The 27326-nt window shown below is 40.4% G+C and overlaps 2 protein-coding genes across 2 annotated transcripts in view; both read left to right on the top strand.

Annotated features, from left to right (window-relative positions):
* grin3ba (glutamate receptor, ionotropic, N-methyl-D-aspartate 3Ba) overlaps window positions 1-27326 on the top strand; it is a 124102-nt gene that overhangs the window by 52046 nt on the left and 44730 nt on the right. The window lies entirely within an intron of this gene.
* LOC144031082 (uncharacterized) lies at window positions 19026-22662 on the top strand. Its single transcript, XM_077537805.1, has 2 exons — window positions 19026-20287; window positions 22194-22662. The coding sequence occupies exons 1-2, from the start codon at window positions 19060-19062 to the stop codon at window positions 22451-22453; spliced, it is 1488 nt and encodes a 495-aa protein (XP_077393931.1). The 5' UTR covers window positions 19026-19059; the 3' UTR covers window positions 22454-22662.

The raw sequence follows: 27326 nt of genomic DNA, 5'->3' as shown, positions 1-27326 counted from the left end.
CCTTGCCTGTAACTGGCGCTAGCTTGCAGCAGTTTTTCACCAAAACTTCACCGGTTTGGAAATACTTCAAAATTGTGAATCTTAAACTAAAAGAGGATTTTTGTGTTTTATTTTGAGCGTGAAGACTATTGAAGAGTGACTGTGCTGTTTTTTTGTTTTTTGTTATGTCAAAATTAAAGGAAATATATTTGTTTAAAAATATCTTTTTGTGATTTTTTTATTTTATTTTTTATTTGTCAAAATGTACTACTGGTATCGGCAGTTGGTATTGGTATCGGTGAGTACTGAGGGTCTGAGTATCGGTATCGGTCTGAAAAAAAGTGGTATCGAACATCCCTAATTTTAATTGTTGCGTCACCAGCATTGCTAGATAAACAAAAAATGCATTGTTTGTAGTTGATAAATAATCAGATAAGTGAAATTGGGTAATTTACCTTGGCACACCTGCTGCTCTCTCCTTTTTTGGTGTGGTCTTACAACCATTGCAGCTAATAGAAATAGAAATAACGTATCTGGCGAGACGTCGAATTTCCACTTACTCAACGTGCTTATTTTCGATTCGGGTGGTGCCAACACTAATGAAACAAGCGCGTATGTTTACCTTTTTGCATAAATTCCAGCTCGTGGCTATGTTAAGGTAGCGAGTGCGCTGTAAACAATTCGATTAGACCTCTGTGAGTGAGATGAGTCGTCATCAAAATGACTAACGATGTGTTGAGAAGGAGACACGGGCAACGCTAAGTGCATTTTTTTTTTTTTTTTACTGGGGGGAGTAATCATACTTGTATTTTATTTTTTTTCATCAAGCTAATTCCCCGCGTGTTTGGTAAGTGTGGCACTTTAACTCTCACACAAACACACAAAAATTGTTTATTTAATGGATTTCTTAAGTGAGCAGAGCGACGGCTTATTATCCTCCGCGTATTTTGATCATTTATATGTCGGAAAATCTTGTATTTTTGTGGAAAAACAGCATCTTTACTCTGACGATGAAGGACATCAAACTGGAGGTTGGGAAAAAAAAAAAAAAGGACTGTCATGCTTGTTTTCTTCCAATCTCTCACACTGACACTCGCAGCAAAGAAAAGATAATGCAACTTGCGAGGGAATCATTGTGCCACCTGTGAAAAGATGGCAGTTATGTTATCCACCGACGGAGGGTTAACATTTTGCCTCCCGAGAGCTATTTACCGCAAACTCGCTATTAGCATGCACCTTTTCTTTTATGCGCAAGCTGTGATGAAAAGCACAGTGTGACGTGAAGGTCACCGGTTTGAATCCCGCCGCAGTAAACACGAGTGCAGCGGTGTGCCCTGATATATTTGTAAATGTTTAAATGTCAGCCCACGTGTTGCATTCAAGAAAGAAACACACACGCACACTCGCTGCAAATCACCGCAGGATAAATAAACTGTATATATCCCTTTTATTTGTTTATTTATTTTTGGTTTTGTTTTACAACCGTGGCTGTAACAGAAGCCCAACTAGCTTTAATTTGTGCCGAGACCATCCCAGGAAGTAATCCCACACTGAAAGTTAATCATCGGAACAACATTAGCCCAGTTTATTCACAGTTTAATAATAAACTCGGCTAATGGCAGGTCCGCAAGATGGATGTCTGCTTCGCGTTTGTGCTAAGGGGAGCCAGCAAAGAACAACTGTGATGAAGTAAGCGAACCAAATGGGTTTTTTTATGTCAAAAAATCCAGTATTACCCCAATACTGGAATGCCAACCATGTCATAAAACGACAAATTTCGTTTACAAAAAATATGCCTGCATGTTCCTCTTTGCTCAGTCAGCATCTTAAGACAGGAGCTAAGTGGGTACACGTCCCATTAGTTCGGGGGTCACTGGCCTTTTTGAAAGTGAAATCTACTGATTGGCCTGCCAGTTTGATAAACACAAAAATTTGCTAAAATTACCTTCAATAAAATGACTATTAAGTTGCTGTTGTTGTTGTTGTTGTTGTTGTTGTTCGTCTTCTTCTTCTTCGTGTTCTTCTTCTTCGTCTTCTTTGTCTTGTTCTTCTTTGTCTTCTTTGTCTTTTTTCCTTTTTTTTCTTCTTCATATTATTATTAATGAATAATAAGAAAAGCGGTTCAGATAATAGATGAATAGATATTCATATAATGATGACAATAATAATGATAAGGATAATATAGTGACACGTGTGCTAGTGGTACATGGCGCCCTCTAGTGGTATAACAATTAATTGTTCAAAGTGTCATTTTTTTTTCCATACAGTACAGTAAGTCTTTTTTTAAATACCGATTCATTATTTTCAAATAAGTTACTATCGGCTTTTCAGTTTCAGGGTTTGCCGCAGTGAGCCACTTGGCACCGTTTTTGTTGTTTTTGTTTGTTTGTTTTATATTGGATACCCTTCTTGACACAATCCACCCATTTTTTTCCTTTTTGGGACCATCTGTGTATTAGCGTATCGTAAAAGCTCTTGCCTCGGCGGGACTGAACTGGATGTTACCGTTGGGTCTAACCCACTTTTGAACACCTGCCACAAACGACTCCGTAGTTGTGAACTTACTGTCACTTAGCAACAGCTAGCAGTTAGCTGCTGATCAGGTGTTAAAGATAGTCTGCAATGCTCAAGCTGTTAGCAAGATTTGAGTATAGCCTCAGTTCACAAACCCTCCATAGCATCCCTGAACAAAACTTAAAGTTGCCAAACACAAAATGTTACCGGTTTGTTGTTGTTGTTTTAAAAAAAAACAATCAATTAAAGACTACAAACTCTGTTTTTAACTTCCTTTCTCTGCATCATCTTACTAGGTTTACCATTCTTCTTTCTCTGGAGTCATGTTATTCAGTGAATAGTTTCAGTTCTGTTCTCCAGGAAAAAAAATTTGTATCGGTGAGTTTACTGTTAGTCATCTTTCATTCCCAGCCTTCATCCGGTTGTCTTTCTCACAGTGCCTACCATCAGCATGGTGGGCCACAGCTGCGAAAGCAGGTGCCGTGTTAGTTTGTTTTTTTGCAACCCCTAACATCTGCCAGAAGAGCCTGACTGTTGTTTTTGGCCCATAACGTCTTCCACACCTCCCTGGTGTTTTGTCTCCTGATCTGTTTTGACGTTGTTTTGCAGATGCTCTGATTTAATGGGCACGCTGAGCCCAAACAGGGGGCATATATGTAAAGATGCAATTAGGACAGGTCCTTATCAATTATGCATTCTTGTGGTATTTCTATCTGATCGTTTTTTGTTGTTGTTTCTCGCCTCCCCAACGTTGAACCGACACCACCGCATCTGCGGTCGTTCCAATGACAAACGAGAGCTTCCTATTTAAATTTGTCTTCTACCAGAAGGACTTGAATCTCCAGGTTGTTGTTTTTTTTTCCACGTCTGTTTTAAATCACCTTGTCGGCCCCATTTTCCCTTCTCTCTGACGAAAACGGAACCCTGGTGTCGAGAACAAATGAGAAATTGCGCAGGAACAGATTGGTTTGCTTAGAAAAAAAAACACACAGACGTACTGTAGCAGACCTCAAGGACATTTACATGCTGGACTTTATTGCCTTTGCATGTGTTTTATGTGCCATACAAAACAATTTTCCAAGGGGAAGGATAGATGTGTAATACGTTGATGGCCTGAATCCTTCTCGTACGTGCTGATGGAATTAAACCTTGTCGGTGGCTACTCTCGCAGGTGATGTATCGTGTCTCATCATAGCCAAAGGCCTGCAATGGGCTTATCGGCGTCAGTGTAACACACATGTAATCTAAAATTAAGATTAAAGGAAGATTAGAAAGATCCCCAGAGGCGAATCCTAGCTTGATGTTTTAGGACGGATGGTTTGAATGTATTAAACCTGACAAAATTATACTAAGGCCTGTTAGGTGGTCTTAGGTGCCTGAGATGTACAACAATTACATTTCTCATTAATATTGGATCTCGAAAAAAAAAACTTAGCTCTGATTGGGTCCCTCTTGTTGATATGGATAACAGCTTTCCTCCGATTGATAATGGCCGATACGTTAGCGTCTTGGGGCTACTGTCTCTTAATTGTTGGCTTTGTTGTAATTCAGGGGGGCCATCAGTAGAATTGTGGCCGGAATGGTACACACTGAGGCGGCCATGGTATCACTGATGGACATTTTTTTACTTCCGTTTTTTCTTCCTCGATGGTGATGCCTGGTGTCCTCACGGTCGTCCAGCAAACACTCTGAAACTGACTGATATTTTACTTTTTTTGTTTTTTTAAATCCACCTCCATCCTCACGTGGGCCATAACGGTTTCTCACAAAATGAGTCAGACTCATTATCAGGATTTGTCTCCTGTGGCACTACGTCATAGTCGTTTATTAGGGAGAATGCAAGTACTGATAGTCCTCTTCGACCTTGTTCATTGTTCACAAGCCATATGTGCAATCTGGAGATTGGCACCATAACATAATCCCAGGACCCGCCTCTTTTCCCACATTAGCCAATCAGAGTTTCATCCCACAGCCGGACCCCTGCTGCCAAACATTTATCCGACTTTGTCTTCTTTAGGGTTCGTCTCATTTCTTCTTCTTCTTGTTAGTCATTTGGCAAACCAGCGGGTTTGTGCATTATTGCCAACAACTGGGCTGAAATGTGGATCAGAAGTTTGTCAGCATATATGTAATGGTTATAAAGAAACTGATAACTTTTCAGTCATGCAGAAGTGCCCCAAAAGGCAAAGAATAGCAATAAACGCAATGATTCCTAGAGAGCCTGATTTGGGTGCAGTGTGTGTGTGTGCTCAGTTCTTACTCTGTGATGGTGTGAATGCTTGTCTGTCTCTGGATGTGCCCTTTAATTGACTGGCGAGCAGTCCAGGTTATAGTCTGCCTTTTCGCCTCAAGTCAACTGAGATGGTCTCCACCTGCCGTTATAGAAAGTAGCTTGATAGGACGGCGTTCCACCGGTTGATTGTTTCAACAAGTTAGCTGATACGACGGTGCAGTAAAATCAATCTGAAAACAAATGTGCGCCAATCTGGGCATTAACCCTAATTAGCATGTTGGCTAACATCGGAGATAAGACACTTGGATGTTTTCGTAACGCCGGGTAAATTCACCCCAGATGGCCCCTTCATCTGACTGAACTGGCCGTCACATTAGCCAGACAATTCCTCCGCTAACAGGCTGCCATTTGTCAAACGTCTTATGGCCTGCATTCAGATTAGCGACTAATAGACTTTTTTTTTTTTTTTTTATTCCGTCTCTGTCACTCTCACTCCCAATTTTGTTCCCCCGCCACGTCTCTAATTAGCCCCCTTTTTATGTCCCTCTTTGTACGTGAAATCATTCACTCTTCTCCGTTCACTACCAGCCACTCCATTTCTTCCGTCATTCGCCGGGCTCATGGAGATGGATGAAAGGCCGCTTCGGCTTCGAGAGCGTGTCGGTGGTCGCAAATATCGAGGCGTCGGCTCGTTTAGTCACGGCCGGATCATCCATCCTGGGTCATAGCCCCGCGTCGCAATCATCCTCGACTCGGCGCGAACACAACCGCCGCTAAATGACTTCCATCGCTCGCTTGTCTTATTTCACTGGTCCGAGTGCGTCCCGGGGCTGCCCGGACTCTTAAAGCGCGCCTGCCACGTTATCCCTTCCACTCTGCAGTCACTCAACTGTGCTGAATTCTTCAGTGTGTTTTTATTAGAATGAATGGGTAGAGCATGGTGGTCACATATGGGCGGCTGGTGGTATGAAAGGGGTGTCGCTTGAGAAAATTTAGTGTTGGACAAGAAAAACTTTGACTTGATGTTCGTTGACATCCAATTTGTTTGCATTGAGAAACACATTTCGCTGTAGAACTTGCAGAGAGTTGCTCTGCTCATGACAATATGAACACATTATGTTCCATTTTGTCAGTGTGGCTCAGAAACAAATACGGCCTCACATGCCTTTATGCACTCACTACAACGTCCAGGTATGTTTGTTAGGTACCATGTCATGTTCCAATACAGGGTCCCCAATGTCACCGTTTCATATTTCTGACCTAGAAATGTATTTATTTATTTATTTTTTTACTGTAATTATGACTTCACTGCTCTCCCATCTTGGTCTATGGTGCACCCAGACTGATGTACAAATTCTGGTTACACTTTTGCCCTTTGAATGAATGGAACTTCGAGGACTGGGGATCCATTATGACTCAAAACACATTGCTGAAGCAAAAGAGAAGTTAAACACGGCAAGAAGTGGAAGGTTTTAGACTGATCATGTCCATCTCCATACTTGAACCCCACAAAGCCTACATTATTACCTGCTAGATGGATCTAAGAGAAGTAACTTCTCTAAGACAATGAATGAAGTATGATCCCATTTTTTTTCTGGTGTGGCGTGGTAGTGTGTGGCCTGCATGTGCCCGTATGCTCTCCCTACAACGGTATGTTTGAGTGAGACTGAACAAAAGAGTCCCCCAGAAACTATTGGAACGGCAATTTGGGTTCCTTTTGTTTTTGTTTACGACATTCAGTTTCAGAGGGAATGAAAAGTTCTCAATTCCAGCTTTTCATATTAAACAAATCAGGTCAGAACATCTTTGGTTTTGAAGCAATCCACTTAGGTGAGCAAAAGCATTGGAACAGACATTATTAAATTAAAGTACCGTAAAATCCCATGTATATAATAATAATAATAATAATAATAATATTCACCCTGAAAGCTGTTTCTCTCTGTGGCTTCAACCAAATGTGCTCTGTTGTGAGTTGTTTGACAAATCTACAAGTATAATGTAATAAAAGCTGGAATTTGGAACTTTTGTCGAATATTCATCTTTTGATCTGAAACCCAAGTGTCTTCAGTATACAACCAAAAAGAAATGACCCTGCTGTTTCAATATTTTTTGACAGTGACTGTGAATAGAAAGAACGACTCGAATCATTGCCATGAAAGCAACAACGTTTTAACACTCGCAAATGGCACATGTGTAAATATGAACACTTGTGCAATCAAACTAAAATAAAACGATTCACCCTTTGACATTGTCAACTGCGTGTCAACACGACACTGGGAAACAACTGGAAGATGACCAAACCGTGTCTTGCACGAAAATGTGAGTAACTGAGTTTTAGTGCAATTTAGTTCAAATGATATTTCTGCTCCTCCTGAGGGGCAATTAACTTGACACTTACTCAGACTCTACATGAGGCAATTAATAGAAAGCACAGAACAACACCACAAAGAAACAACACCAAGCATCAGGAAGTTGAATGGTCAAATCCTATTTTCGTTCAAATGAAGAACATGTTTAAAAAGCTGGGATAAATCAGGAGTTTTACATGGCGGTAAAACCACTCACACATTCGGTTCATTGGTACGCTGAAGACTAACCCGGTTCCTCTCAATGGTTCGACTGATGGCCACGCAACAATCCCCATAAAGATAAGCTTGAGCCAAAAGTCATTACCGACCATCTTTAGTGGTGACATAAATAGCACTTATACCATAATTAAGCCAGAAAATGTCTTTTCTTTTTTTTGTTTGCTCTTATGTTGTGGGTGAAATTGTTAATATTTCGGATGCAATTTTTTATACATCAATAAATAAATATAAATATCTGGGTTTTCCAAACGTCTGACTACATCAAAACGCCGCTGCCACTACACTTGCACAAATTACATAAATTACTCTTCAAACATTATGTACGTAATGCCTACAAAATGAATATTTAAGGCACGCTAATTATACAGATTAATATACTGTGTTTCCTTAAACAATAAATGCCTACATTAGATCGCAGCACTGTAATTAATGCGGCCCTCCCTAAACAACCGCGCCGACTGTTTATGCCACGAGCTGGCCGGACTCTAATGTCCTCCTTATGGTGCTGGTTTAACCTACCAAGGAAATCAGCAAAACTGAAATGGTGAAAAACTATTTAATGGAACTGTATATCGCTACAATTTAATAGTTCTCATCAATACAGTATCTTATAATGTATTTAGAAACACATTATTGAATTCACTGTGAACGACCTTTGACGGAGCTGTTGTCGAGAAAACATTCTGTTGCTACTTTGTTAGGTGAATCTTTTTGTTTTCCTTGAGTCACCCATTAGGTACCCATGTGTGCCCAACCCTACCATAAAGTGGCACCACCGAGGCCCCTCCCCCATTGAAGCGCTCACCATTCCAAGCATGATGTGCCTTCCCGTTCATTTCCCTGTCGGCTGACTGGTCTTGACATGGCGTCACTTTGCATCCCAGCTCCGTATCATCCTCCTTGCTAAACTAAATCATGTTGTCATCTCACTGGTCCTCGCCGTTCCAACCCAGCAAAGAGGCTATTTTCCACCCTGACAATCCCGACAAGCAGCCTGGAAACACCCAAAACAGCTTATTTTTGCTCCCCCACCCTTTCCCCCTTAACATGATGGCGTGATGATTACGACCAATGCTCAAAGCTCATCTTCGCTGCCAGTGGGGAGTTATGATCTGGAAAATTACCGCGATGGAAGTCCCATTGGAGAGTCTTGATGACGTCCACCGTGCGGTGGCCGTTATTGACAGATGTACGACGTAATCGGATGCCGGTGCCACGCGGCGCTCGGATGAATCAGGAGCGAAAATGCGATTAACGGGTGGCAATCATAAGTCAGATTAGCCTTCCTCTGTACACCGGAATCAATCACTTGGCTTGCCATCACTCACTAATGGTTGTGGCAAGGAACGAAGTCCAAATACTTTTTTTTATTTATTTGTTTATTTATTTTTTTAACCATATAGTGCATTTCACTGGTGTACATTTCTCAAGTCAATGGAAACTAGTTTCTGTACTTCTTGCACATAATGTGAGTACCGTACTTTCTCCACCTCTGCTCATAGAACATCAATGGATATAACCCTAATTGAAAAACTAACTGGGGCTATTATGAGCATAAATAGCATAGTCAGAGGCTGTTTGCTGACGCAGATCCATTCAGCATTTTTTTTTTTTTTTTTTGGCTGTGGGCTCGTAATTCTGCGAAAGGGACGATGAAAGAAGCTCCTGACAAAAGCGACGGCGAGGCATCTTGATGAGATGACAAGCCTCTCGCCGAAGACGGCGGTGTGCTCAGCACTAACGCCAGCTGACGAACCGGCCCATAATGCCCCGATTTAAGTTGCTCTCCAGATATCAGGACGCTGGCGAGGCTCGTTAAAAGCCGGTCCAGCCTTGGTGGTGAATTCAGCCGATGAATGTTGACGTCTTGACGTTGAAACTAGATGTGACATGGTTTTATGCTGAGAAATGTTGCTAGCTAGCTCTATTTTAGTATAACAAATGGTAGCATGTTAGTATTAGAAACGTATTAGAAAAGTCATAAAATCTTGAGTCACACATTAGCAACTTTGCACTCAGTATCTGTACTTGTGTTAGCTAGCTAAACTAAATACATTCAATTGCATACTTTTTAGTGGTTCTAAGACAAGTCTCTGAATTGTCTGAGTTTACGGTCTCCTCAACAGACCGCATAATCGCCATGAAGCTTAATTTGTTTGACCAGCTATGCTAGCTAGTTCTGAGCTAAACTGTGAAGTAAGCGTAGCTGCCTGTCTTGTATCTCTTCTGTTGGAGTTCAGAACCTTCCATGTTGCCTTTCATTTTCCTGATTATGCTCAAAAGCATAATATTTTATGTGAAAAGCAAAACAGATAGTGTGCTATCTTGAAAATGTCAATTTTCAAATATAAACAGGCAAGACTTGTGAAGTCATTCATTTCAAGTCAAAGTCATGTTGGGTCTATCATAAGTTAAGTTGTTGACTTAAGACTGACCTGAGTGAAATCAAGTCACTCAAGACCCCACTTATGAAAATGAGTACTGTACAGTGAACTACTACTATTCAAAGGTTATGCAGTATGAGAATGATCTGAAAATCTACCAATAATTAACACCTGCCTATAAATACCACAAGATGGTTGAAGCTCCTCAACTCGCTTCAACATAGTTCCTTAGCATGTCACCGAATGGTGCCAAATGGCCTGAGAGCAAAACCTAAAACAGTAAAGAGTTGAGTTTTTTCAGCTAATAACGGAGGATATGTTAAATTTGCAAATGTGGAACCATAAAAATGAGATGAAAAACCGCCTTTTTTTTTTTTTTTGTACTCTCATTGCTATCTCGCCATGTTCGCATAGAAATAATTCAAAAGTCTTTTACATTTCCTGCATTTCCATACATTAAATGGTTCATTGCCAGCTCTGTTACATTTATAAATTGCATTCTCTAGCTATGGATATAATTTGATTAATGTGAAACAAAAGTACCTCAAATACTTTTTCAATTACATGCATGCCTTGTTGACGATTATTAAGCGGTCGTTTTAGTCACAGTTTAGCTTCTTATGACTGGATTGCAAGCATTTCTCTCACAATTTGGAGTGCTCCCGTGTAAAATACGAGCCTGGAGGGGGGAAACGAGAGCCCATTGTCATTTTACGGCTTTACCTGCCATCACTCAGGAGCACTGTGTGTGTGTGTGTGTTTATTTTTTTTATGTATTTATTTTTTTTACAATGCAATCGCGTCTTCCTCCACCATACAGGCTCCTTACCTTTAATGGACTCTATGCGCTCGTACCCGCCAGCCGCCGCCAAATTGTCCCGGGCAGCCTGAGCGCCCGGGCGTCCATTCGGTCCAATCAAACGTAATTCAGAGCGTGCGTTAACACTCTCCGCCTGCTGTTTTCCGTCCTCTAACAGCCACCTCGCGCACGCCAGACGCCCGCAATCTGCTCTTCGTGTTTTCAGCGTCCTATCAACGCATGGGTGGCCAAGTCAAGATTTGTGCATATGTCATTTCTTTGTGTTTTTGTCCTGCGCCGGTGCCAAATAGTGCAAATCATGCTTGCTTTTGTTTGCTGTGTGTAGCACCTCATTATGTAATCATTTTCACCTCATGAAAATGAGTCCACGTTTTGTCAGTGAAACTCATTTAGTGCAGCATTTCCTGCTATAAGGAATATAGTGATTGATTGACTGAGTCCCCTGTTGTTCCATGCCAAATCACCGACTGGGTTTAACCAAGCAGAACTTGATTTTAATGAAACTTGATGTACTTGTCGATAGTGATGTAACGATAAGCGCATTATCATGATATTAAAACTGACACAATATCGTCATCATGTTCACAATATTTAAATGCAACACGTCTGTTAAAGTCAGGTTGATTGTTGCAGTTCTAGCACCCTCTGGTGGCTAGTTTTTTTTAGTGCAATTTAATTTTCATTAGGGATGTTTTGGCCCTTCTATATTTTAAAATCTACACTAATTATCAGATGAAGGGGAAAATTAATATGTCTGTGAAGGAACTCAATGTGCATGTACAATAATAATAATGATAATGATAATAATAATGATGATGATGATGATGATCATAATAAAAAATCATCATCATCATCATAATCAGCATAATAATCATAATAATATCCATCCATTTTCTGAACCACTTGCACAATATTGTGCTTTTAGTATGAGGCAGTTTTTTTTTTGTTTTTTGTTTTTTTTTAACAATATTGTGACCTTTTTTAAATATGGCCAACCTCCCCACAATATCGTGATAATTATCATATCGTGAGCTTCATATCGTGATATCGTGACGTTTGGATATCGTTACATCCCTACTCATCGATAGTGATGGCACAACACTAAATATAAAATTTGAGGTTTGGGAGCTAGATTTTGGGCAAAAAAAGGGTGTGGCCTCTTTTCTTTGAACCTTTATAGATCAGGAACCAACGGGCCAATCTTCACAAAGTAGCTGTTAGAGAATCAACATGGATTCAAAATCTGCAATCAACTCAAGCTTTTGAACTATAATTTGACCTCTAAGTTGACCTTGTGGATCACGTGACCTTAACAATTTTTTTTTTTTTTTTTTCATGAAATGCAATCTCTCACACGTTCCCTAAAACATAAAAGCTGCAAAGATGTTTTGGAATTTGGCAAGAAAGGAGTCAAATTTTCCACACCTTCAGATATTCAATGGTAGATCACAAGTTTGATTAAAATCAAAATCTGCTTGCAAACACCCCTGAGTTAATCGGCATATGCCGGCATGTCCGTTCCGCAAAAGTCGTCAGTATTCATCTGGAGTTCCCGGGAGATGTTTAGTAATTAATAACAGCGTTGCTCCTTGCATGCAATTACACAAAACAACTGTCTGGTCAACTGAGGTGTCTTCTTCAATGCGGCGGCGTCAACCGCGCTAATGTGTCAAGTTGTGCTTAATCGTCGCCGTTTATTTGGATGGGGACAAAACAAATGCGCTCCTTCAACAGATTGTTTTTCCGCAAGTGTGCTGATTGTTTTGTCAAATGTCCTCTTGTGGTCTGCGGGTTAGATCAGATTCCACTTGCCTTTCTGATTGTTTTTCCCCGAGTTGATAAGGGAGGAAAAATGATTCTGAACACTCCCCCACACTACAAAATAATTGCTCAGGATAATCTTTTTAAGACCTCAAACAATCTTTGATCGCAGGCCCGATTGTTGGTATGTTCGATCTGGGGGAAAAAAAAAATCACTATGTGTTGACCACACACACAATTTTAGTGTGATATAAACAGTTTTCCAAATCTCTCTTAACACCTCACACCTCAGGATAATCGTAAGGATAATCTTTCAGAGACATCATACAACAGGACCTCTGCTGACTTTGATTATTAGCATGTGTGTACTTGTGTACTCTGCTTTAAACAGATCACACCACAAGATAATCACTGCGGATAGTCTTTTTGACATCTGATGATTGGCACTCAAATTCGGCCCGATTGTTGGTATTTGTGTAGCCTGCTTAACACACCCCACCCACACCAAAGGATAAATGCTCAAAATCATCCTACAGACACATCTTACAATCTGGCATTTGTTTACTTTCATTACAAGAGAGTAATAAAAATCCTCAAATTTGGCCTGATTGTCATAATGTGTGTAGCCCCATCTTTCACACCCTACACCAAAGGATAATTGCTTAGGATCGTTTTTTTCACTCATCCAACAATTGAACCCTTTGCAGACTTTCATTGCAAGGGAAGGAAAATCCTCAAATTTCTCGCGATTATCGTTATATGTGTACTCTTTATACAGCCCATACCACAGGATTATCACTCAGGATCATTTTATGGAGGTCATCCTATAAATCGGGCCTTTGCTCCCTCCCTTTACCGCAAGGTGATGAAAATCGTCAAATTTCTTATGATTATCGTTGTGTGTACTCTTTATACAGCTCATACCACAGGATTATCACTCAGGATAATTTTGTGTAGATCCTCCTATGAATCGGGCCTTTCCTCCCTTTTAATGGTAAGGTGATAAGAATCCGCAAATTTGGCCTGATTATTTTTAAACGTGTACCCTGCTTTATAGATCCCGCACCACATTGTGGAGACATAATTAAAATCGGGCCTTTGCCCCCGACTTATCAGTAGGTGTGTACCCCATGTAAGATTTCCCATTTTGTTGTAATTTCCAATATTTGACCAATATTTCGGAGTTCTAGCACCACCTGTTGCTTAGGTGCAGGTACTTGAAAGTTTTATTTTTTATTTTTGCTTGTTTTTTGAGGGATGATAAATGTGTTTTGATATTAAAAAATAAAAAGTAGCAGTGACTGCGTAACCGTGTTGCATTATTTTGAGTTTATGGCGTTTGAAATCAGATTTTTGCACCCTGCTGCGAAAACAGACACGCAACACCTCTCCTTCTCATTCAAGCTGCAAACTATCAGCCCCTTTTTTTTTTTTTTTTTTTTTTACACAAGTGCGGATATTAAACCTCACATATCAGTCTTGTGCGCCCGTCTTTCATCTCCGACGTATATTTACAGCCGCTATCTGGTGCGTCCCGCCGCACGTACCGTACACACCTGCTGAAATATTAATGCCTTCGCCGGAGTGTTGTTTTGGAATGCTGCCTCCACCCTTTCAATCCTGAGCCCTCCTTCCTCATCACAAGCTTTTGTTTGTGGTCCGAGGAGGAAGCAAAGCAGCTATTCACAGGCTCGGGCAGCCGTCCATACTCTTTGGGCCAGCGGTATGTGTGCGCGCGCACTGTTTGCATGCATGTGTGGCAACGGTGGGATGTAACGAAGTACGAATACTTTATCACTGTACAGAATTCTGAATGGATGATTTTCAGGTATCTGTACTTTACTTGAGTACATTGGACCCAGGCAGGGTGACCGGGTTTTTTTTTTTTTCCCCTCTTCTGGGGTTTGCCCAATATGTGTTGACCCTGAAAAAAAAAGTCAATCTTCATCAATTTTTCAATAAAAGGTTCATGATATACGGCTTGAGTATGTGTGATATAAAAGTACTTTCCAAAAAAATCCATCTCCAAATGAATTGAAATCAGTTGCAGCCACCAAAAAAAAAACACCACAGTTTTTCCTTACATGTTTTTAATAAACGTAACGCGGCATTGATTCAATGGATCAAAGATTTTGGAGTTGACAGCTCCACTAAGTTTCTCATTCACTTGTAGTTTACCTCATTATTTTTGTCATTTAGTGTTCTATTATTGTGTCCACTGTTAACCTTTTTAAGTTAAGTTACTAATTTGAGTAAGGCACAGGATAAATCAGTGCAGGGGTTGGCTCGACTAAGTTTTGGTATTTTCGCAGACTGCGCAAACTCGTACAGCGTAGCACATTTTAACTCATTCACTCCCAGCCAATTTCACTGAAGCAATCCCCTTTGCTCCCGGCTGTTTTACTGGATTTTGACTGATTTTGCAAGGCCCACAGAATATTGTGTATGAAAACATGGGACCTACCAAAAGAAAGATGAAAGTCTCTTCTTTCATCGGGGAAAAAAAAAAAAGTATGTTTCCATCTGTTTGACGGCAATTAGCATTAGAATATAGCTAAGTTTCATCATTGCTCACAAATCTGCTTAGAATTGTTGGCTTGTTTTTACCATGGCCCTGGTTGATCTATTAAACTCTGCTGGCCGGTTTTGTAATTAGCCCCCCCCCGCCTGCAGTTCAGAGGCTGCATCAAAGCCTTCTGTATGCTCTTAAAAAAAAAAAAAAAAAAAAAAAAAGTATAAATCTGTATTTGGAACAGTTAATACATTTAAAATAGAACGTAATTATACGTTTTGGGGAGCAAGTGAGATTAAAAATGATGTTTTGCACCTTGTATTCCCTTTAAATGCGGCACACGACAGTCATGTTGATTATTTGCTGTGTCCTGCAGCAGTTCAAAGTGCACAAAGTATTTTTTCATAAGTTTTTTTTATACATTTTTTTTATAACGTTAAGACCACCACAGGCATATGGTGGAAGTTTGGTTCACAACATGAAGCATAAAATCGACTAAGGGGTGTTTCATAACACAAAAACGTGCAAGTTGGGGCATGCTAAAGTCAAGTTTTTAATTTGCTGTCATTAGCTAATTTTGAATTTTTTTCGTTCATTAGGTCGTAATTAACAAAGCTAGGAAAACATTTTGATAGCATGTCCAGTGGTTTTCTTTGTCAGTATGGTCAGCTACCAAACGATTGAACTGGTATTGCTTATTTCTTAGTTTTTGCTACTGATTAGTCGAGCTAATTTAGGGCGCACGAATCTACTGCAAGTCCAGTGAGCACTTATGCCGCCTCTGCTGTGTGTGAGGCGCTATTGAAGTGAAGCTGCGGTCAGCGTCTTGAAGTGATCCCGAGCTTGCTGCGCACCCGAGGCCTGCTTTTGCCCTCCGCGTCCACTCGCCAACTCTTAAGGCTAAGCCTCCACTTCGCGGCTTTAATAAGCTCTCAAACTGCAGGTGCCGCGGCTTGCTTTGTCTGTGTTCGGAAATCTATTTTTGTGCGCGCGCGCGCAACGCATCGGGTTGAAGCTTTACGCGCCGACGCCTAAATAAGGAATGAGCTTAGTAACCGTGAGCTGCTCCCTTGTGTTGTGATCCGCCGGCACCCGTGTCGGGCTGCTTGCTCCACGTAGCCCGGAGATTCTCGTGGGTTTACCGTGCTCACGTCGGAGGGTTCGAGTATGAGACTTTCTGAACCTCCTCAGGGTGTAACGGCTCACCCAAAATCAGGGTTTAGTACGTAGCTTGGTTTTAAGGTCACGGTTTGGTTCACATTTGGAATGAAGTGCACAACATGCAGGTGCTTGGATTCTGAGTAAACAGGAGCAGTTTTTTATTTTTTATTTTTTTAAATAATTCTTCCAATAATTAAGATTCTGAAATAGACAAAATTGTGTTGACTGTACAATTAAAATAGATTTCATTGTATACAACTGCTTAGATCTTTTCTTTTTAGTCGCCTTTTCAGGAAGTGCAGACAAGTGGGACAGTAAACTGGAGAGGTGCACCGATCACAATTTTACAATCTTTTGAAAAGTCTGATCTGCCGATCCCGATTTTTATTATTTTTTTTTATTCATTACAAGCAGCATATACCTTCAGTGTTCCAATCTGGTTTTATTGGAAAACATTGAACAATAATCAACATCAACATAATAAACATCGGCAAAATCATGGAAATGGGTTGTTTTAACTGAACATGAAGTAGTTCTCTCAAATAAAAATAAAAATCCTATTAGTCGTCTCAGGAGAAGAGGACAGTGGCTGACTTTTTCAGACCTCTGAGGCGGGAGATGACATTGGTGTATGTCATGTCTGGGGTCACGCCAAGGTTAAGTTTGAGTTCATGACCTGTTAAGTTTGGGTTCATGACCGTGAGGTCAAGTGTCTGTTTTGATGTAACCATCATCTGGTTTCAATTGGAAAAACGCTCTGTGATATGTGATGTCAGGACCTGTGTGATGTCTATCTTTAATCCTTTACTTAGTGACAACCAATCAGATCGATTCACTGTCTGTAGCAGCGTTGTGAGAAGTTTTTGTGTTTGCCAGATTATTGCTTTCTGTTCATCTGTGCAACTTTGTTTCTCGTCCAGTCAAGTTCCATGCCTCCCGATCTGAATAAACAGTTAAAATCTTATTTGTGTCTGCGCTTTGGGATCCGACCTTCAGCACATGACAGTGTAAAAGATCGATTTATTTCATCATATGTCACTGATCTTCCAAAATTAAGGAAATTGGTGCCGATAAATCGGCCGGCCGATCAATCGGTGCACCCCTACTTAACGATAAGCTGAAAACTTCGGTAGATTGACTATTGTTTCGGGAATGAATGATGCATACAAGTGCAGCAGAAACTATTTGAATTGGAATACAGAATTGCTTACGCATTTGGTGCAAACCAAATTAAGCTTCCAAATCATCTTTTGAAAATATGCTCACAAAATTAGAGGACGACAATCTCGTGATGTTACACTTTTCCTCAAAAGAAAAAATTAAGATCAGCAAGATAAATGTCGTCTAGGTGAAATGAAATCACATCAGATTGTGGTTATCTCGAATTGGGGTTTAATCGATTGCCCGATTTTAATTGGTCGATATTGCCGCTTCATCAATCAAAACCCTTTTTTGTGAGTTTTAGCTTTTTCGTTGTATTCATTGCATGTTTTTGTTACCCTCCTGTTTTGTTTGTTTCTCAAGAACCACAAAAAATGCTTCTGTTTCAATTCGACCTAGTGGAAAACATTTTTGTGTAATCTCAAAAAAGGCAATACTTCATTTCATTTTAATCATAAATTTATGTTCCATTCTGTTTTTATGTGTAATTTAATGGGTCTCTTTGACCAACTGTATATTTAATTGTCCAAAATTGGCAAAATGGCTGCAAACATTGTATGTTTATATCTCATTTCTAAATCATTACCAACCATATGTTTGCAAATATGTACAATAAACCCATTTCATTTAATATTATGATTATGGTTAAGACTTATAGAAATTCCCTTACGAAAAAAAATACATTTAATGTAATAGTTGAGTTATAATCGACCAATTAATCGGTATCGGGATTTTGTTCTGCCAAAATAAATAAATAAATAAAATAAATAAATAAATTGGTTGGGTCATATCTTAAATACAGACAATATAAATAATTAAATCTATAATATATATAAAAAAGTAAAAAAAATAAAAAAAAACATACAATATATGTAGCACATCTGTAAATTAATATGAAATCCATAATGAAAATAAATCTATGCAATGACCTTGAAGTGTTATTCCAAAGGGTCCTCAAACAACATTTTTGCAATGCTAAAACATGTTTTCAATGTACATATTAAATATCTTAATTGTGTGATGTGCGTATTTGTCAAGCTGCCGCCTCCTTGATGCAGAGCGCCTTGCATGAAGTCCAGCTCATCACAATATAACGGCTTGCATCCAAGGCTGCTAATTTGCGTGAGAAAAAGGGCGTTGGACTTTATTTTACACCGGAATAATGCTGACGTTCCCCCTCACTTGCTTATCTTGCATTCTTCCTTTGGAGCCTGTGCGCTTGCTTGCAGATGGAACTTTTACCTGAGGACGGCAGAAAAAAAAAAGAGAGAAAAAACCGAGGGTTAGCGTGCATACAGATACTCGGAGGTCAGGGACGTTTAACACTCTTAGCCAGCGTCGAACCAGCTTGCTAATCTGCTAGTATGACAGGGCGATTATGGGGAAAAAAATGAATTATTAAATTATAATAAATTATGAATATTCATCAATTTTAAAAGTTAGCGTTTATTCACTTCTGACGCATTTGTGGCCATTTCAAAGATTTTTGTGCTTAAACTCATCTGACAATATATTTATCATTTGTAAAGCCGCTTTACACCACTGTCTGTATTCTCCTCCCTCACCCGCCATAGCTTGCCGTGTCTGTTTTGTCGAACCATCATGATGTTTATTTCCGTTCATGATGTCAAGGTCGAATGAGTGTGACCAGGCTGCTGTTGCATCATAAACGGCACATATCCAATTTGTATAACAGAGGCCTGGGTCAGATTTGATTTAAAAAAAATAAAAATAAAATCAGGAGATGCTATTTTTTACTGTTGGATTGTTGTCAGGTGTCCTTAATTGACGTAATCTACTACTGGGTGTGGGCGGGGTTACACACCGGTGTTCATTCAAATAAATGGCTGTGCACTCAGTCACTATGTGAGTTGCATGCAGGCCGAACGCAATCTGCTGCTGTCTTGTGTTTTCCTCCGTCTGCCGGCATTTCCAAGTCCTGAGGCATGGCTGCGCCAACAGGTTATGGGCCCAGTAGTAGATACGGGAAAGATTTTGGAAGCCGATGGAATCGTTTATGTTTTGACGGAGATGAAAAGAATTATGAACTGTGGGAAACAAAGTTCCTGGCACATTTGCGTCTGCTCGATCTCAAGAACACGATCTTGAGTGAACCTCCCGATGCAGACATGGATGATGCAGATGAAGACACCAGTAAAAATGAAGAGGCGTACGCAGTTCTAATTCAGCTGTTGGACGACAAAAGTTTGTCACTTGTGATGAGGGACGCCGCGGATGATGGCAGGAAAGCGCTGCAGATCCTGCGCGACCATTACGCAGGTAAAGGAAAGCCGCGCGTAATTAGTTTGTACACTGAACTGACATCTCTTCAAAAAGGTGTGAACGAAAGTGTCACGGACTACATTATTCGCACAGAGACTGCCATTACAGCGTTGCGTAACGCAGGAGAGACACTGAGTGACAGCTTGCTGACCGCAATGGTTTTAAAGGGCCTGCCTGACACGTTTAAACCGTTCTCTGTTCATGTTACGCAGAGTGACGAAAAGATAACCTTCGCCGAATTTAAAACAAAATTGAGAAGCTATGAAAGCACCGAGAAGTTTGGAGCTTCGAGCTCAGGCGAGGATAGCGTGATGAAGGTTAAAGGAAGAGACAATTGGGCCGCAAAGATCACCTGCTTTAAATGTGGACAAAAAGGCCACAAAGCCGCGGAGTGCGCATCGACTGGAGAGCGTAGAGAGAAAAGACAATGGTGCAGTCTCTGCAAGAATGCTACGCATAAGGACGCACAATGTCGGCGGAGAAAGCGGGATGAAGCGAAGCAAGCGGTGGACGAGGAGGACCACACGTTCGCATTTAAGGTGCACGAGCCTGTCAGCACAGTGAATGCGAAGGGCCTCATGGTCGACTCAGGAGCGACGAAGCACATCATCACCGACATCGAAAAATTTGAGGAGTTTGATCCAAGCTTCAAACCTCAGCGCCACATTCTTGAGTTGGCTGACGGAGCGCGGACAAGCGGGATTGCGCTGAAGAAAGGTACGGCCAAAGTGCGCATAAGGAACAGCGAAGGCCGCGATGTCAACGTGAACTTGATGGAGGCGCTCTACGTCCCGTCATTTTCCCAAGACGTTTTTTCGGTCACAGCGGCAACGGGGCAGGGAGCCACAGTCATCTTTAAGGAGGGACAAAATAGACTCATCCATAAAGATGGTATGATTTTTGACATAAATACAAAAGACAGACTATATTATTTGAGTACCATTCAAAATGATATTGATGAGTGCAATGTGTGTTATGATGTCCAGACATGGCATGAAATATTGGGTCACTGTAATTATGATGACGTGTTAAAGCTGGAAAGTGTCACAAAAGGTATGAAAATTGAAGGGAAAAGTCAGAAATGTAATTTGAAATGTGAAGTGTGCATCAAAGGTAAATTTGCACAGAGCAGAAACACAGCCTCTGATGAAAAAGCTAAAAACATTTTGGAACTTGTTCATGCAGACTTGGCTGGACCTATAGAACCAGCTGGAAAAGATGGTTTTCGATTTGCTTTAGCATTTACAGATGACTACTCAGGAGCTATGTTCACTTATTTCCTCAAAACCAAGAGTGACACAGTTAAAGCTACGGAAAAATTTATAGCAGATGTTGCTCCTTATGGGAAAATAAAATGTATGAGATCAGATAATGGAACCGAATTTACATCTTCTTTGTTTCAGTCTCTGCTCAGTCGAAACGCTATCAAACATGAAACCTCAGCTCCTTACTCACCCCATCAGAATGGGACTGCAGAAAGAGCATGGAGGACTCTGTTTGAAATGGCAAGATGTATGTTAATTGAGAGCGGACTACCAAAAGAGTTGTGGACATATGCAGTACAAACTGCAGCTATAATTAGAAATCGATGCTTGAATAGACGTCTTCAACAAACCCCATATTTCATATTAACTGGGAAGAAACCCGATTTGTCCAAAATGAGAGCATTTGGTACAGAGTGTTTTGCCTACAAATATGATAAGAAAAAGTTAGACACGCGCTGTGAAAAGGGAATATTTGTTGGCTATGATAAAAACAGTCCTGCATTTTTAATCTATTATCCAAATACGGGTAAAGTAATGAAAAACAGGCTAGTGAAGTTTGTCACAAAGAATACAAATGAATGTGATACTCAGACAGATGATTTGCACGACTATTTCCAACACAAAATGAGAGCTGACCTTCAGCAACCGAAACTTGATTTGTCCAATGTAATTCCACAAAAAGTAAAAAGCGAGTTGTGTGAGTCCAATAGTGATCTAAAAAGTGATGAGGGAAACCAAAGTCCTCGCTATCCAAAGAGAGAAAGAAGACCCCCGCAGTATTATACTGATTATGAATACGAAGTAAAAACTGAAGATGAAGGGTCAATAGATGTTGATTATTGTTATCGTGTAACTTGTGATGTTCCATTGACAGTACAGGAGGCTTTGAGCTCTTCAAAATCAGAGCAGTGGGTTAAAGCCATGAAAGAAGAAATTGATTCTTTAACAGAAAATGACACCTTTACATTAACATCTTTACCTGAAGGTAAACATGCAGTGGGGGGAAGATGGGTTTTTGCCATTAAAGATAACCCAGTTGAGACCATTTACAAGGCTAGATATGTGGCAAAAGGTTATAGTCAAGTGGCTGGTATTGATTATAATGAAACGTTCTCACCTACTCCTGATATGACCTCAGTCCGTGTGCTAATGCAACTTGCAGCTCAGTACGACTTAGAGCTCCATCAGATGGATGTTAAAACTGCATATTTGCATGCCCCTATAGATTGTGAAATTTATATGGAGCAGCCTGAAGGGTTTGAGGTGAAGTCGAAAACAGGAAAGAAATTGGTGTGTAGACTCAATAAGTCACTGTATGGTCTGAAACAGTCAGGACGGAATTGGAATAAAATGCTTCATGACTGTCTAATTGAAAATGACTGGTTACTGTTTTAGCTTGTCTGAGAGTGGAGCTATTATTTCCTGGAAGTCTAAGAAACAACCCACTGTAGCTTTATCCACATGTGAAGCTGAATATATTGCTTTGTCAGTTACTACACAAGAAAGTCTTTACCTTGTACATTTACTTGCAGGAATGGACAATGGATTTGTGTATACACCTGTCACGATTTTTGAAGACAATCAAGGTGCTATTGCTCTTTCAAAGAACCCAGTATGTCGTCAACGGTGCAAGCACATTGACATTAAATATCATTTTGTCAGAGCTATACTTGGTGATGGGAAAATAATAATTTGTTACTGTCCTACAGATGGAATGGTGGCAGATATTTTTACTAAACCTGTTACTAAAGTGAGAATGGATGCATTTGTAATTTTTCTATTTGGTATTTAAATGTTTGTATTGATAGAAAACTGAATTGTGTGTTTAAGGATATGATGCACTGTTTTGTAATTATGTCAATTTAAGAACAAGTGGGGGTGTTGGATTGTTGTCAGGTGTCCTTAATTGACGTAATCTACTACTGGGTGTGGGCGGGGTTACACACCGGTGTTCATTCAAATAAATGGCTGTGCACTCAGTCACTATGTGAGTTGCATGCAGGCCGAACGCAATCTGCTGCTGTCTTGTGTTTTCCTCCGTCTGCCGGCATTTCCAAGTCCTGAGGCATGGCTGCGCCAACATTTACATTGCATGAAAAAAATAATCAGTTACATGTCATGTTTGCGCCAAGAAACATAAAAAAATAGGAACTGATGTGCAGCATGAAGCAAAAAGTTGAAAGTAACTAAAAATTACTAGATTGTCCAAAATAACAACTGAAGAAAGATTGTCTTACGGTTATCCAAAAATAGTTTATAATTTTTCACATTTTTTTTTTTTAATTTACAAAATAATAAAATTTTGAAAAATGTCCCACAAAAGCAAAGAAGAAGAGTCCACTTGCACTTGGGGCCTAAATGGGGAATGGATCCCTTCCATATCCAGCTGCTAGAATTGAGCAATGATGGCCTTATCTGTGATTTTTTTGCATAGAATATTTTGATCTTGGCAGAGGTCTTGCGCTTTAAGTATTTTATCGTTTTCAATATTTTTTTTAGGTCATCTTCAAGTACTTTATGTTATAGTCGGGAAGTCTCATCTCATCTCATCTACCTGCTGCTTTCATTTTAACAGCGAACTGTATATCTGCAGGTAAAAGGTCTAACTTTTTTACACGGCATCTGCTGGCTTTCGGCATGTTTGCCAGCATTTCATCGAGCGCCATAAATCAGCATGTGGGGCGTAAATATTATATGGGACACGGCACGTGCGCGTTTATTTGATTATTCCAGCCTCGGTTCTTAACTACTGGAAATACTGGAATCAGTGGTTGTATTCTGCGTTCAAAAGACGTCCATCTCATCTGGTCCAATCCTATTTACACACCCGGCAAGGATAAATTCCCCTTCCTGCATTAAATCAAGCGTGTCTCGGCACACTTCAGTCACTTTTTTCTCTTAAGAGACTCGGCGGTGGGCTGCGTTTGTTTACTCCCGGGTGGGACATTTCCATTTGAATAGATGTGTCCAATCTGCACTTTTGTGCAAATATTTCATCTTTAAAGACTCACAGGTGACATATGAGTATATGAGTAGTGTGTGTGTTGTGTTTACGTAAGCGGCGCAAATCTCCACAATGGCCGTTCAATCATGCCTTTTTACGTGGACACTTATAGAGAAACGTCTTTGCCGCCGTTGTGTGTCGGGTGCATGCTAATCCCGTCATCCAAAGCCTTCAAAAAGGTTGAACTTTGGACTTCTCCTATATATGAAAGATCAACCTTGCCCGGAGCGCTGATAGGATGAAATATTGTCAGCATCCCCAAAGGAAGGCGTTGTTGGCGGTGGTAGGTGGTGTGGGGTGGGGAGGACTTCCATCTGTGTGCTGCGTTCAAGGACAACAGTGTTATCCAGTTTGGAAGCGTATGAAACGAACCAGTGTAGTCGCCGGGGTGTAGAACTGTGGGATGCGACTGTCGCCCCGCCAAGCCGAGCGCGATGCGGCGGATTAAGCGGGATACGCACATAGCGACCAGGCTGAATTTCAGCATTTCGATCATCGGAAGGACCTAAAAGATTATGATGAGCGATTATCTTCTGGCGGGGGATGTAATTATTGTTACGACCGGCTCAGATAAGGGAAGGGAAGTAACACAAACACAGAGAAATTTTATAAACGGTTGAATCAAAATTTTTAAAAGTTTTAATTTGGTTTGTAGGTGGTTGACGATGGTAATAAGTGGCGATGACAGTAGTTGAGCACCCAAATGGCTTTTAACAGAAACTACTGTTATAAATCAAAACAAATGAAGGAACAAATGGAGTACAAAAAAAAACACGAATACACCAAAGCACTAAAGGTTTAACCAAACAAATACACAAAACTCAAAGTGCTAAAGCAAAAGAATACACACTAAGGGGAATATTCACTAAGAATGCGCTGCGTCCACTAATAGCGCGAAATATTGCACCACAACTGCACCCGCAGTCTGTGCTCAGTTACCCACCTATTCACTAAGGATTTTGCTCTAATCATATACCGGCGCAAACACGCCCACAAATTCTAACAGCTGGGAGCAAATTTGCACCTGATTTGCCACACATGGCAATGGATTTGTGCCAAGAACATGGTTGTTATAGTAACAGTTGCGAGAAAGATGACATTATCAGAAAGCGAGGTTGGACCGAGAGGTGCGCGTTTTCCTCATTAAGATGTACCTAGCAGAGGACAACGATGTCATAAAGTACGAATTATTGGTGCGATCATTTATTCAAAATATATTTTCAGAGGTTGATGTGGAGGTATGCATCTGGCACATAGAAATGATCGTAAAATGACCCCCCCCTGCTGCACTGCTGTCATGATCCCGGGATCGAGGGTGCGTCAGGTTAATACATGCTTTCCATAAATGTTATTTGCAAGCTACGTGTTGCTATTTGCGCTAGCGTTAGTGAATTAGACACTGCATATCAACGAGTCTCATTTGCATTGGGGTGGGCATATTTTGCGTCAAATGTATGCAAATTTCCTAATTTACATACGCGCAAATAACACCGGCGCGCCGTGACACAATCTGGTTGGAAGCGCACTTAATGACGGATTTCCCCATCTGTGCGTGTTTAGTGAATTAGGCGCTCCCGGATTGCTCCATTTTTACCGGTTAGCACCGCGCAAAGGCTACGCAAACCTTTCTTGAATCTACCACTCAGCACGAACCGGCTTAACAAATGAATACACAAATGGCTTCAACGAGTGTCTCAATTATACACAAATCAAGAGACACGTAGTGCAGTGGTGTCCAAACTACGGCCCGGGGGCCATTTGCGGCCCGCCGTCCACTTTTTAGTGGCCCGAGACGTATGCTAAAAATGACATTTGACTCAGTTCAAATAAAATAAAAACAAAAATGCTTGGAGATGGTCAAAGTAAGAAGGGAGGGTGTCGTAAAACACAGGTGCTATTAAAGCTTATTTTAGTTCACTAAAACTAACAAGAAAAAAAATAAAATTCAAAAAAACAATTTCGTTAACATAATAAAATAAAAACGAAGATGCTTTTTAAAAAAAGAAAACTAACTGAAACTACTTTTTATGTTTACTAAACTAACTAAAATAAAACAAACAAAATAAAAAATTATGTGCACAAATAATACACATTAAAAAAAAACTAAAACTAAACTGAAACAAAGCATTTATTAAAGAACTAAAGCTAATAAAAAAACTAACAGAGGAGGGTGGTCCCTGAAAACTAATTAAAACTAACTAAATTTAACACTCAAAACTAAATAAAAATTAAAATGAAAAATTCCAAAACTATAATAACCCTAATGCCATATTACAAATAAATTTGTTTATATACTGTAGCATTTTAAATAGCATTCTAAATATGCAAAAGCACAAATAAATTATTTGTACAATTTTTATTACTAAACACAATTTCTCTTGATAACATGATGTGGCCCTTACGTCCTTCTGATTTTCTGTATGTGGCCCTCAAATGAAAAAGTTTGGACACCCCTGCACGTAGTGACACGAGGCGATCTGCACTGTTAAGTTCAGACGCCCAGAGGGACTGAAAAGCAGCGCTTTTATTTGAGGCAGTCCGGCCAGGTGTAGGTTTGTGATTGGAGCTGCTCATCCGAGTCGAGGACGGACGCCACCCAGAAAGATCGCGCTGGCACAGCCGTCCGCTGGCACATTCAAAGCTGCCTTGAACAAAAACGGGCACCAGACAACACGCACACACTCGGGAGCGGAAGACTTCGGCGGGCCCGAGCCGACAGCCGTAACATATTATCATATTTTATTTTCCCTCTCCCTGATTTGTTTGCAAAACAGTCACGGCCAACAATCATAAACGTTAAACCGGATTGATATTTACAATCACAAATTCCCTTCATTGTAATCAATGTCAGATCGGCCCAATTCTCCACTCTTTCTTCTTCTATGTATTTCCCAGCAGTCCTTATGCACTGTGGCACTCTGCTGCCTCTCATTGGTCAGTCTTGGTACAACATACAAAGTGCATACTGTGATTTTCTTTTTTTTTTTTCTTCTTTCCCTCGTTAAGTGTGGGGTCTCATTCATAAACTCATTTGTCGTGAAACATTCCGTATGTGAGTCACTAACTCCTCGTTTGACTCATTCAAATTTACATGGGTTTTTTTTCCGCCAGGCCTTTTGACTAACAACTGCGGCAAGTGTCGATTTGTTTGCTTCTTTCCCACCCGTGCTCATAAACGGCACGGTTAATGTGATTTGATGTCATTCGGCTCACAATGGGTGTTTGCTTGCTTATCTATTAATCTGTCTCTCTTTGGGCCTCTTCAATCAAATGCTTTTTGTCTTTGCAACCTGCTTTCGTATTTTCATCCTCTCAAGTCCGCAATGGAAATTTACCAGAGCAGGCTGCTACGTGTGAGCAGATGATGAAGATCATTTCTTGATGAGGCAGCATGTGACTCATGGTTGAACGCCGTGTCCCGCAGTGGCTGCCTCAGTTTCAAGTTTTGGGGTTCAAATCTTGGCCCCAATGTGGAGTTTGCACGTCCCCGTGTTTCTGACACTTTCTCATCTAACGTCATCTGGGATATGTTCCAGCTCATTACTTTACTTACCTTTTTTGAAAATCCACAAAACTGCCTTGACACCTTTGCAGTCGGAAAGAAAATCCGTACGGTTTCAGGAGGGACTGTTTCTGATTAAGCACGGTTAGCAAGTGAGTC

This window comes from Festucalex cinctus, chromosome 12 (assembly GCF_051991245.1).
Source record: "Festucalex cinctus isolate MCC-2025b chromosome 12, RoL_Fcin_1.0, whole genome shotgun sequence".
Lineage (NCBI taxonomy): Eukaryota > Metazoa > Chordata > Actinopteri > Syngnathiformes > Syngnathidae > Festucalex > Festucalex cinctus.
Note: the sequence above shows the minus strand (reverse complement) of the source record. Positions and strands in the feature narration are given on the sequence as shown.